This window comes from Gobio gobio, assembly GCF_949357685.1.
Source record: "Gobio gobio genome assembly, chromosome: 13".
Taxonomy (NCBI): Eukaryota; Metazoa; Chordata; class Actinopteri; order Cypriniformes; family Gobionidae; genus Gobio; species Gobio gobio.
The window spans coordinates 42,860,027-42,873,531 of record NC_137106.1 but is presented as its reverse complement, the minus strand read 5'-3'; the positions used below and the strand labels follow the sequence as shown (position 1 = coordinate 42,873,531).

General features: G+C 36.1%; 1 protein-coding gene across 1 annotated transcript in view; it reads right to left on the bottom strand.

The window, feature by feature from the left end:
- Window positions 1-13,505, bottom strand: part of tfb1m (transcription factor B1, mitochondrial) — a 35,732-nt gene that overhangs the window by 13,604 nt on the left and 8,623 nt on the right. The window contains exons 5-6 of the mRNA XM_079833391.1: window positions 13,308-13,459; window positions 11,543-11,662 (exon numbers count right to left, since the gene is read on the bottom strand). Of these exons, the coding sequence (XP_079689517.1) occupies window positions 11,543-11,662; window positions 13,308-13,459 (272 nt within the window). The remainder of the gene's footprint in view (window positions 1-11,542; window positions 11,663-13,307; window positions 13,460-13,505) is intronic.

Below are 13,505 nucleotides of genomic sequence, written 5' to 3'. Positions count from 1 at the left end.
CTAAACCGATTAAACTCATTGGCCATCAAAACTCCATCAGCAGTAATGGCTGCCCAAGTCCATAGATGACCAATCAGTCAGCAGCCCTCAATGACTCACTTCAGTCACTGGCAAGCATTTTTATTTTTTTCATTATTATTTTCCTTTACATGTAGAGTATTTATCTTCATAATGAGCAATGTTGAAAATAGAATATGATTGTCAGACACTGTAAATGACCTTGCTCTGCTGAAGACACTCCTGGGTCTACACACACACACAGGAATGATGATACTGCCCTTGCTTGGTGCATTGTGAACTGCTGAGACAGGCAGTATAGAATGCCAAGATAAAAGAGCCTGCATGAAAATCTTTTCCAATTCATAAAATTAGATGATATTTCCATCCAAACAATCACTCTAGTAACTCTAGTATTGGGGGGGACTTTAAAAAAAAAAAAAAGATAATTGAAGCATGTTTTAAAAGAAAATAACATTTCACTATTTTTACTTCAAAATATCACATTCACATTTAATTACACTTGTTTCTTTTAATTATAAAATTTACTAGCAATTTCTGAGTGATAATTGTCTTTAAATGTAAAAAAAAATACAATGTCTTCTTTAAACAAAAACACACAAAGGATAATAAATAAATGAAATATATAACTAATAAATAAAACCTACCTAACTGAAACTGCAAATTTGCAAGATCTCTAAAATATCTTTAGTCAAAACTACTATTTATTATTCGTTCAAAATCCAAAGCATTTTATGTTAAAACGAATATTTTTAGATTCAGCTTGAATCATAATTGAGAGTAAGGCTGCAGGCATTCTGAGACATTGAAATAACCTTCCTTTACTCCTGATACCTCATTTGACCTCATTTATTAAAATGAAACACTACTTATACCAAATCTGACCCCATTATTCACTCTGGGAGGTTTCATTGGCTGTTGCGCCATGGGACCATCACAGAAAATGGAGAAAAGGAGTTTAATGATCCTGAAAATGGACATAAAAGGAAAAAAGGTGGGGGTATGGCCTTGCTCTAAAATATCATATAATGGTTGTTGAAATGACAACTTTTTACGTCCAGGGCTTCATTTCAGAGAATAAAGTCCTTTTTAAATTAGTTTTGTACATAGTTCAAACAATACATTTATAGAGAACATTGGCACTTTTCAGAGCATTTACAGTTATTGGTCAATTTTTTGGTGCCATGGTGCATGGTTCCAGTACCTCATAACTGTAATTTCCTATTTTTTATCATTAGTACACTATAGTAGTATTGTTTCAATGTACTAACCGTTGTTCAAAGACGTCAAGTGCACATAAAACCAAAAGAACCAAATCCAGAAAAACAAGTAACACCACCCCAGCAGATAGAGGGGGATTCGCAAGGAAAGGAAATCACAACTAATGGTTTATATCCATAGGATAAAAAGTAAATATTGCTGTTGTCAGAAGTCTTTTTATGAATATATTTGAATCACAATTTTTATAATAAAGTGTGATATTAAAATAATTTGCATTCAAAAAAATAAGTTGAAATATATTTGTGATATGAAAATTAAAGAAACATTAACATTAATAACACATTAACAGTGATGCCAGTCTAAAAAAAATATTTGTATTTTATCCTTTGTTGTTAAAGTCCCCCTGTAGTATCCCATAAAACTAATCTTTGATCACTAAAATACATTTTTTCTTCCTTGGAAAAAAAAAAATCTTCATGTCTTAAAATAGCTTGCCTCATTTATTATACACGGATCTATGAATACGCAAATTAGCCCTGCCTCCACTCACTCTCAACAGCGCAGAGACCCACTCAGTGAAGATTGCACATTGACGGGATTGGTAACAAGGTAGTTTGTGATGTAATAAACACCAGTGATTTCAAACCGCTTTTTTGAGACGGTCTTTGGTTCACTGCAGTTTTAAGGAGAAAATACTCTGCAATAGCGTTGACTTATGAATTTGCACATGGTTTGTATTAAAGCATATTAAAAACACCACATAGACATATAAACAACATTAAAAGCTTGGTTTTCACCACAGGGAGTCTTTAAAGTAAGTCAAGCAAGTTTGTTTTGCACGTTTCCCACACATTTTGAAGAATTAACTGAATGCCTTTGCATGCCTTTTTGCCTATTGGACAAGCCTCTTTTAAAAGGCGGCCCATTCTAAAGCACTTTCCAGTCAAATAAATATTTACAAGGATTAAATAAATAAAAAATACAGCTATACTTTCTAGGTAGCCATATGTATGTATCCCCCTAAACATATGTGTCCCCCCATCACATATGCAAATGTCATCCACCCACAAGTGTAGTTGTGCAGGATTATCTCCTCAGAGATGGAGGTGCCAGTGCAGCCATTCCTCTCAATATCCAGACAAACATCTGCTTGAGGTAGGCTTCACTTTCTCTCAGATCAATCTCTGCCATGAGCCCATCCTCGAGCTGTCTCCCTCTTACTCGCGCTTTCTATCGTCTGTGTGTGGGAAGGACACTGCAGTAGCAGCTGGCTCCATGTCTGCCTCCGTACACGCGTCAGCTCAGGGGACGGCAGCCCATGCCTGCGCTCGTGAAGCGCGTGGGGGGGAAGGGGAGTTACTGAACCACTTTTGCATCTGATGACGAGGAGAAGATAATTGCATTCATTCAGTCAGTCATTCTAAAGAACGCAATTATATTGTCTAACAGCAGCATTTTACAGCAGACACAAATGTGGGCGATGACAAGTTCATTTGATTGCATTGCAGCTGAATAAGACAAACATGCAAGAAAGGAGAACTTTTCTTTAAATATGCCACATTAACATTTACTGCAGCAGTCACTGCGTGGGCAAGTGCTGGGGTTAAAGCCTAGCAAACCACCAGGTGGGGGTGTCAAGTGCGATCCGTGACAGAGGAGACCAGCAAGTGCATTGTGGGCCTGAGGACATACAATACACGGCCAATCACCGTGGACACAAGCCTTCAAGGACAACCACAGTCACTCAGTGTGACAGAACAAGGTGCCTTGCAGCGTCCACACAAAACTGCTAGACAAAAAAAAAAAAGAGCCACATTAAAAAAAAAAAAACTCCTTGTAGCATGCCGATATAAGCTAATGCTCATGATTATAAATAGAACAACTCCGTTCTGTTCGGAAACGCTGTAACTAATTCCCTCCGACCTTACAAAGGGCTTCTGCAGGGAAATGAAACATGGTGAATCTAATAACTCAATCCATAGTGTAAATGTAGTGCAGAGCAATTCAGGACTGTTCTCTAAATACAGTGAATGAGCTACTGCTAATTACCAGCTGCACAATATTCAGTTCTCTAATCCAGTTAATTTAACAAGAGCATAACAAGAGGCTGTGTATTATACTACATGTGTGGCAACTTACTCCCAAGACGCATCTTCTCGCTAAACCTACAATAAATCCTATTAACTTTGCACCTACTTTTTTAAGATAGTTTTGTGCATTGACCAACAATAATAAGACTACTATACCCTATAAAATGTGTAAAAAGCAAAACAAAATGTTCTTAAAACATTCAGTGAAATAGCCACGAAATACATGAAACTTAGTTATGCATTTAAAATTGCGTTATACATAGAGTTTACATAAGACAAAATGGCTGTCGGTACCTGGATGAGCCACAACTGTTTTCATGTTTTGTGATTGGTGTTCGTGAGTCCCTTGTTTAAGTAATTGGTTTAGGTGATTGCATCTTCTCACAATTCAGATTTTTTTTTAAAATTCAGATTTTATTCTGAGCTTATATCTAACAATTCTCAGAAGTTAGAATAAACTTGCAATTGTGGGTTATAACATGTAATATGAGGAAAAAAAAGTCTCATGTTTTTTAAATCAGAATTGCAAGTTTATATCTCACAATGAGAAAAATTGTGAGTTATAAAGTCGTAAATGGTTGATATAAACTAAAAAAAAAAGTCAGAATTATAAGATGCAAATTTCCCATTCCCACATTCTATGGCTGAAACAAGCGTTCATAAAACACAATGCAGGGGGTGAAAACATTTGAACAGGATTATGTAAACATAGGTATTTCTTGTTTAAAGATGATAATTTTTCATTTAGTACTGCCCTTCAGAAGCTAATAACTAGATGTTTCCAAGAAGACAAAATAAGTACAATTTACCCTGTTCATTCAATTCCAAAAGTTTACACACCCCAGCTCTTAATGCATCGTGCGGCCTTCTTGAACATCTTATTTATTTTTCTAAGATTGCATATTTTAAACAACAATTTTTCCACAATATTTCTTGAAGCAAAAAATACAGACAGAGGAAACCCAAGTCCTATGTTTGGTGACCCCTTTGTGTTACATACCTTATTAGTATTTCAAAGTATTCTAAAGTTACAAAATTTGTGCAATCTAACAAAGTTTGTTACAATTACTTTTTAAAGCATGTATTTTGTAATCTGTGGTGAAATACATTTTAAAAGTAACCTTTCCAGCCCTGATCATGCACAATGATATCAGTAATATGAATTAAGTTCAACGGTCATTTTAACAGTCAAAACTGATCACTGATTTCTTGTCATCTTAACTGACCAAGCCGACAACTCTATTTTTTATGAAAGCTAAACTCTATGCTTATGGTCAATATTACCCAAATTAATGTAATGATAAAAGTACAGCAGATATGATAATTGATATTCAAATTCACTCAAAAATATTCTTATTATAATTATTTTTTACAATTCTTGCCTAAACGCCAAATCATCCGTTTTTAGTTTTAGCAATGAGCTTTCATATTTGCTAGAATTTTTTTTTATTCATTTTTTTGAATTCTATAATTAGAAGAATTTGCCAGGCATTAAAGTAGTACATTCTTATAATATCAATATCATAGAAAATCAAAGAGAATTCACCGCTTTTAAAAGAATCTTAAAGGGATAGTTAACCCAAAAAAAATTAGAATTCTGTCATCATTTGCTCACCCTCAAGTTATTCCAACCATGTATGAATCTATCTTTTGCAGAACACAAAAGATGATATTTTGAAGATTATGGGCAAACGAACAGTTGATGGGCCCATTGACTTCCATAGTATTTATTTTCCATTCTATGGAAGTCAATGGGTCAATCAACTGTTTGGTTACTGAAATTCTTCAAAATATCTTTTGTGTATACAAAGCTTTCTTTAGTAAATTTAACTCCCTGCAGTTGGCAAAGATGACACGGGAAGTCTAGAGAAACTATTTTCTATTGAGGAGAAGGAATGCAGTGTGTTCTCTGCATAATTCTAAGGACCAGATGGGTTCCCAAGTTAATTTAAGAAATTTGCAGGTGAATTAGCTCCAATACTGTTAGCAGTATAAGAGTCGTCGTTCACTTTAGGAATACTGCCTTAAACAATGAGACAGGCAGTCATTTCTCTTATTGCTAAAAACAGATAAGAATCCATTTGAATGTGGCTCTTTTCGACCCATTTCACTTTTAAATGTAGATAGCAAGTTATTGGCCAAAATGTTAGCTCACAGATTAGAAGTAGTTTTACTATCCTTGGTTATTTAATATTCTCTATGATACTACTCCTCGTAATACCCCTGAATTATTATTAGCCTTAAATGCAGAAAAAGCTCATCTGATACCGCTCACTATCAGAGTTTCCTTATAAAATAAGCCCCGTCTTAGAAGAAAACAACCCTAGGCATTTATTTGATACAGTGGCTAAAATAAAAAGAAATAAAACTTCAACTTCTGACATTTGCAAACAGCACAGCAGTAATGACTTTATGAACTTCTTTATGTTGCAATATTGGTAATATTAAGGAAAAAAATCACATCAGACAGTGCATTGTAGAGTCACTGAGGAAAAAACTCCACTAATTCACTGCTATAGGAGAGGAAGAATTGGCTAAACTCGTTAAATCAATCAACAACATGTATGCTTGACACTATACCGACTAAACTACTGAAAGAGATGCTGCCAGAGGGGTCATAGATCCTCTTCTTAATATCATTAATTCATCCTTGTCATTAGGATATGTACCGAAAACTTTTAAGCTGGCCATTATTAAGCCTCGTATTAAAAAAACCCTCAACTTGACCCTACAGAATTAGTCAATTACAGGCCGAATCTACCCTTTCTGTCAAAAATACTAGAAAAGGCAGTACCCTCACTAGAGATGCGCGGATGGGCTATTATTTCATCCGCATCCCAAAACTCATCATCCGTCCGCCATCCATCCGCACCAACGTTTTTGACCAATTTTCAAAACCGCACCCGCCCGCCATCCGCTGATTGGGCCTAATAAAAAACGCATTTTGGCACATCATTTCAACATGCTGCTATTTAGCCTACTATTAAATGCCTATTTCACTTTATTTTTTAGCAAATAGATAGAAAGCTCGAATAAAATAACAAGTCATTTACATTACAGGCTAATAATGTTCACATTTGTAGTTGTCCATAACAACCCCAAAAACTTACCTGCTTGCCTTGCACATCTAATTAATGGTAACAGTTTTTCAACTATTTTTTTATTTAATTTTTTATTTATTTTTGCTGTGGATTTTATTGAGCTTGTAGAAATCAGAAAAACAATTCTGCGACACAGATGAACCTTTATTGATATCTCTATCAGACAATGCCTATTTTATATGCCAAAAGAAACAACAGGCAGTAAAAAATTATTAAAATAAATATCTTAAAGAGCACCTATTATGGCATTTAAAATGTTCCAAATATTGTTTTAGAAGTCCCCAACAACAGTTTTGCATGCATGCAATGACAAAAAAGACTTCTGTTTTCTTATAATATGCATTTATTTTTACCTGTTTTGACAGCGATTCTCAAATGATTCCTTTAGTGATTCACTTTTCAAAACCCCGCCTTTATGTGACGCTAATCTGCGGTGATTGGTCCGATGACCCAGTCAGTTGTGATTGGTATAGTCTGTGCAGATATTTTCGGAAACGGAACGCCCATCAAAATCTTATAGTGACAGTAATTTGTTAATATGTGTTAGGAGTTATGAATATGAAAACCGCGTCGGTACCGTTTGATTGTAATATGAGCCTCAGCTGATCTCATTCATAAAAAAATTCCTCTATTCTCCTCACGAAGACTCGTGACAAATCAACATCCCTCAGGGCTTTTAGTTCAAAAGTGTGCAGATGAGGAGACATATTGATAGATTCTCATATGTCTGTGTCAAATTTCTAAACAGAGGAGTATTTTTTATTCAATACTTCCTCAAAATGCGCAGATGTCTCTTATGTGTTGTTTTCAATTCATACTGGCAGCCGGAGGGCGCTCTGTGCACATGTAGTCCATATATGGTACAGACAGACGAAGAAGATACCATGTGCCATAATCAAGCGGCAACCTCCCGCAGTTTCTCTTGAAGCCAATACGGAAGTGCCTCAAACTGCAATTCATCGACTGGCCGCTAGGGACAGGATCCAGAAGGGAGCAGAATCTCATTGAGCCCCATGTTAAAATGGCCAACTTTAGAGCAGAATAAAACATGTTTACAGCCTGGTACAAATTGTGCTTTTGGTCTATACGGCTCATTTTGCCCTTCATGACAACTGTGAGGGGGGTGAATTTTTTTATAATTAATTCGTTTACATTATATAAAGCCTTAAAATTCTGCATAATTAAGGGCATGGCCATTTCGAGTGACAGGTGGATAGCCATTTATCTGCTGTCTGTTAGTCATCGCGTCACTTAAGCTTCGCCCACGTCCCGCCTTTTTGCCCATTTTCTGTTATCCGGGAGTGACGCGCGATGACGCGCTGCCAAGATGGCAACGGCTCATCAGAATCCTATGGGTGACATCACGGACACTACGTCCATATTTTTTTACAGTCTATGGCCATAATAGAAGTCCATAATAAAAGCTTCCTGAGATTGCGAAACATGCAAATAGAGATATTTGAAGACTAATAAACACACAATCGCGACGATGTATGGTTTGTCAAATGCTCATCCTTGGGCAGATGAAAAAAGTTTGCTTTTGAGTCGCACTTCAGAACACAGCGTCTCGTCGCCATGATGTTGTCTAGTTTTCACTGGCGTCTTGGAGCGCAATAAGTGGGCGTATCGTATTCAAATAACTTGACAAATTTACGTCATCTAGTCAGAGAAAAAGCTTCGGCCTTCTAACGATTCTTAAAAATTACTCAGAGTCGACTCTTACTTTTGAAAGAAAATAACTATATATACGGTGCACTGTCATATTTCAAACTTTGCAGGATGTTTTTGTTCACTTAGATCTATGTTACACACTACATGAAAGGTAAATTTCAAAATTCCATGATAGGTGCTCTTTAATATAGGCATAGGCTATAGTCGCATGTTTTGGCAAACAGTTGAAAAAATAAAATAAAAAAACGGCATTGTAGCTAAGCCTTATAGGCTCAGTCACCCCCACAAACTTAAATTAGAAAAATAAATATGCCATCCCTCTTTGAAGGAACAAAGTCTGACCAGCCTAAATTGCCTGTATGACAAGTTTTGCCCCAATAGCCCATGGACTTAGGATCATCCCCACAAACTTGAAGCATAATGAAATACTACGCCATGACAGTTGCGACAAAGAAATTCAGGCAAAATAGCCGTAAGCCTCGGAATGTAAAAGTTTGTCACGTTTTGTCAGTTTGTCATTTTTTTAGTTTGTCACGTACCTCCTTCGCCGGCATTGCCATCTCTGATAATAACAAGCAGTCGATCTGCATAGACTCGACTAGCCATATTACTGTCTGATGAAAATTTGACTATTTCAAAGTGTGCTCATTTTTTTTGGATGTAGGTATAGTCAGATAACAATATTTAACAATGTATATTTTTAATATGATTGGTTCAACCACTCGCCACCCGCCCGAATTTAATTAAAATATTATTTTTCGTCACGTCATCCGGCCAAAACCGCGGAGTCCGCGGCTGTAAGTGCCAACCGCGCATCTCTAGTCCTCACAACTATGCTCCTTTTTAGAGAGAAATGGTATCTGTGAGGATTTCCAGTCAGGATTTAGACCGTATCATAGTACTGGGACTGCTCTCATCAGAGTTACAAATGATTTACTCTTATCATCCGATCGTGGTTGTATCTCTCTATTAGTGTTACTTAACGCTGCATTCGATACTATCGACCACAGCATTCTTCTGAATAGACTCTCAAATTATGTTGGCATTAATGGAATTGTATTGGCATGGTTTAAATCATACTTATCTGACGGCTATCAGTTTGTAGCAGTAAATGAAGAGCTGTCAAACCAATCACAAGCTCTGTATGGAGTGCCGCAAGGCTCAGTGCTAGGACCGTTGCTTTTCACACTGTACATGCTACCCTTGTGAGATATCATTAGGAAGCATAGCATTAGTTTTCATTGTTATGCTGACGACACTCAGCTCTATATTTCAGTCACGCCCAGACAAAACTTACCAATTCATAAGATTAACGGAATGCATAGCTGATATAAAACATTGGATGACCAGTAATTTCCTGCAACCAAATTCTGAAAAAACAGAATTCTTAATTATTGGACCAAAAACCTCCACACGTAGTAAACTAGAATACTGTCTAACACTTGATGGCTACTCTGTCAAGTCCTCGTCGTCAGTGAGGAGCCTGGGTGTGCTCTTTGATACCAATCTTTCATTTCAAAGCCACGTTTCTAGAATCTGTAAAACCGCATTCTACCATCTTAAAAATATATCTAAATTACGGCACATGCTTCCAATGCAAAATACTGAACAGTTACTTCATGCGTTTATGACCTCAAGGCTAGATTATTGTGTTTATTGTGATTATTGTGCACTTTTCCTTTTCCAGTGTCCAAGTATTCTTTAAATATAGTGGTGAAGCAATTTCATAGAGTTTTCACTTCGCAAATTTTCAATTTATGCCCCAATAATGAACAACATGTTTACGCCCTTGCATAATGGTGGGGCCTTCAAAATCTAGACTAGACTATCAATGGGCTTAATTCACTAGAGGATCTGTATCATGATGATGATGATGATGATGATGAGGGGTTTCTTTCTTTTGAGCAACTCAGCAGGGCTCTACTGAGAAGTTTCGAGCCAGCGCCACCTAGTGGTAAAATAAAATATTCACATGCTTATAACTTTGGATTTGGTTGACTTATGGTTTGTTCAACATTGTGATTTAGCATTTAATCAACTTCCGATTGAGGCGAAACCACCGTAGGAAAATTGGAATCATAGCGGGTTAACTGAACGGACAAGGCCAAAATGCCAAAATGTGGCCTAAAAAAATGCAATCAAAAGTCAGGTGTGGGTTATTTTTATATGCATGTAAATACAAATGTCTAACTCCTAAACGAAATTAGATCTTTTCACTAAATTTGACACGCTTATGTATGGGGGCACTCTGAAGACACACAGAAAAGGGGTGGGACTGTGCCTCTTGGTGGTGCTATAATTAAACAAAACATGAAATTGGCTCTATACAACATTGTATTTATGGGTTTTCAACCATTTTGCTTAAAATCGTCTCCAAATGTCTTTACTTATTTTTGTAGTTGGTCTGCTGCTAGCTTCATTGTATGCTTTTGTTGTGCTTGGCCGCGATAATTGCTGCTTGCAGCCTTATTTACTATTATTATTTTTAATTTTAGTTTATACTATTTTTGTTTTAACATGCAGTGAAAACTTGTTCTGTGGGGATGGGAATATTTGTACACTACTAAAATAATACAAATATATCTCTTCTGTTCAGCAGAATAAAAGTAATTCATACAGGTTTGGAACAACTGGAGGGCGAGTAAATTATGATTTATTTTGGCTGAACTATCCCTTTAAAGGTCTAAAAGTGAATTCCCACCATTTCAGTCAACAAAAGAAATTTGATTCTCTCACAAATCTGTCTTCCAACAGGAAGGAAATAAGTGGATGGAGAACGGCCCTGTCATTTGATTTCCATCAAACATCTTACAAATGTTAGCTTATATGTTTTTTCCCAAAGAGCACAATTAAGCTTTTTTCTGTCTACTGTGCATTATCACTCTTGTACAATTTTAACTGGAGGAGATGTTTCAGTAACTTCTTGTGTGAAACCTCATGAAGAAGCATATGTCTTTCATCAGTGGTGTAAAAGCCTTGGTGTGCAATGAAATAATCATCCGTACCATTTAATCCAAGAGAATGCTCAATTCGTCCCACTTTCCTTTCTTCTTCGTTCAAAAGCACTCTGGCTAGATAAAATATTTACAGACACGGGAACGTTATGCATAAGGTACTTTCTTTCATAAGACCCCTCTTATCCACAAACCCCTGGCATTCCCCAAAACCCAAAAATCCAGTCCTAGACAACCCAGTGGAGTAAAGAAGCCAGGCTAAAATCTCAAAAGTGGCTCTTATTTCCCCCCAGTACAAAAGAGTGGCATACCAAATGCCCTGCGGGCATCATTACACACCATGCGTCGCCATCTCAGATTCCATATCTAAGACAACATTGACTCTGTGCTCTTCTAATGAGCTAACACCCACAATCCTTCCACATGAGCACTCAAACACAGAGATACAGAATTGTAAATGGCAGAAGAAAGAGACAAAGAGACTTACGATTGGTTTTGGAACAAAGGCACGTCCTGGAATGGTGAAACAGTTTTTGACAGTGCAGAGATATTGAGCCATTACAGAGAGACGGCTGCGCTGGCGGCTTCCTGTGCTGGCTGTTAACCTCTAGAAATTAAAGAGGGGACAAAGAGAGTTTTTAATGCCTTTTTAATGCCTCTCTAAATTAAATTTAAGACCAATATCTCAGTAACAAAATGGCAAAATTCTAGGCAATTTTTCCCCAACCATTTCATCCTAACATTGAAAATTACTTAAATACTTCAGCTCAAATGTTATACTAAATGCACACTTTTTAAGGATACTTTTAAGCAAACTGTTAACAAGTTAACCAATATTACCTTACTCAGCATCTCAGGTAATCTAACAGCCACCCAGATTTCCTACTAACCTATTTATTATTTATTTAATATTTATAATTCTCATTTTCAAATTTAATTTAAAATGTTCGGTATGTTCTACAGTGTGTGCCAAAATGTTTAAGGTGTACATTTAAAATAAAAAAATAAATAAAATTCCTGTAGATGTAAAGAACTCTTTATTAAGATCTCATTACAGTTACTGTTCTTATAAAATATAATTTCTTGCATATTGTTCAACATCAAATATTTGAAGTGTGAAAAGCTTTTTGAGCAATTATTGAGCCCATGACTCTGTTGCTATTAATTTCACACTGAAAGAAATTTATAATAATTCACCGGCCAAAACAACAACAACAACAACAACAACAACAACAACATGCATGCATTTTGACGCCAAGCTGTTCATTTTGGTTTGGAGTCCTTGTTGCATTGCAAAGTGGGGCAAGAAATTTGATAACTTTACAAAGTTACAAAATTACACAATCTTCACTTCTTTAATAACTTTCTTTAAACATTTATTTTCACATAAAATTAGCTACATTTTAAGGATCTGCAGACAGACACCCTCCAATGCTCAAGCACTCCGAATCAGTCTATCAATAGCAGTCGCTTCTACAAATATGTTTAACTATACATAGTATATTCTTTAATTTTATTATCACCAGTCATGTTTTCTTTACGGTAATTGTTTGTTTCTTCTATGACCACTTTCCACTCTCTCTTTGGTGCCTATAAATCAAAACAGTTTTTTTTTTTTCTACTGTGCTTTTAATAGTTGTGTGTGAACATTACCTTGCATGTAAAATGAACAAACGTGCTTTGTTGCAAGCTTAAAAAGCCTGAATTACATCTGCTTTCCGAAAAAAAAAAAATAATAATAATTATATATATACTTAGAAAGTTATAAAATGGTGTTGATAATGACTGCATCAGAATATGCATACTTCTCTACAACATAATAGGCGAAAAACAGTAAACACAAAAGAAAAATTGTAATATGACTGAATTCACAGTATTCATCACACAGCTGCCCTCACTTACGAAAAACTTCTGGATGCTTACACTGATTCTGTAAGCATCCAGTGGACACTCTGAGGCCAGAAGACTTGCAATGAAGCGATGCAACCAACACTGGTATGTCACATGACAATGACAACATGACAAATGCACGTCCAGATTACTTTTTCATACATAATTACTTATGATAAGATGTAATTCAAAAGAAGAGACCTACTCATAAAAAATGGTTCTAATATGATGGATAGATAAGATAGATTAATCAATTTCATGCCCCAAAAACTACTGGCCGTTGACCCCTGTTGGACAGCAAATAAATTTGTAAACTAAACTTTTTTTTTAAACAATACCATGAATAACAGTGTTTAACTTACTTCAGCCACCTCTTTCTGGAAGGTCAGTGTAAGCCTTGTACGTCCAAACATAAAGGACCCAGTTCTGTTGGACATCTGTTCCAGCCACTTTATAATGAGAGGAGTTGACACACTAAAGGGCAGGTTCCCGATGATATGCAGGTTGGGGGGTACTGAAACACACAAACTCATATTGTATGCTATAGACCGTTCACATTA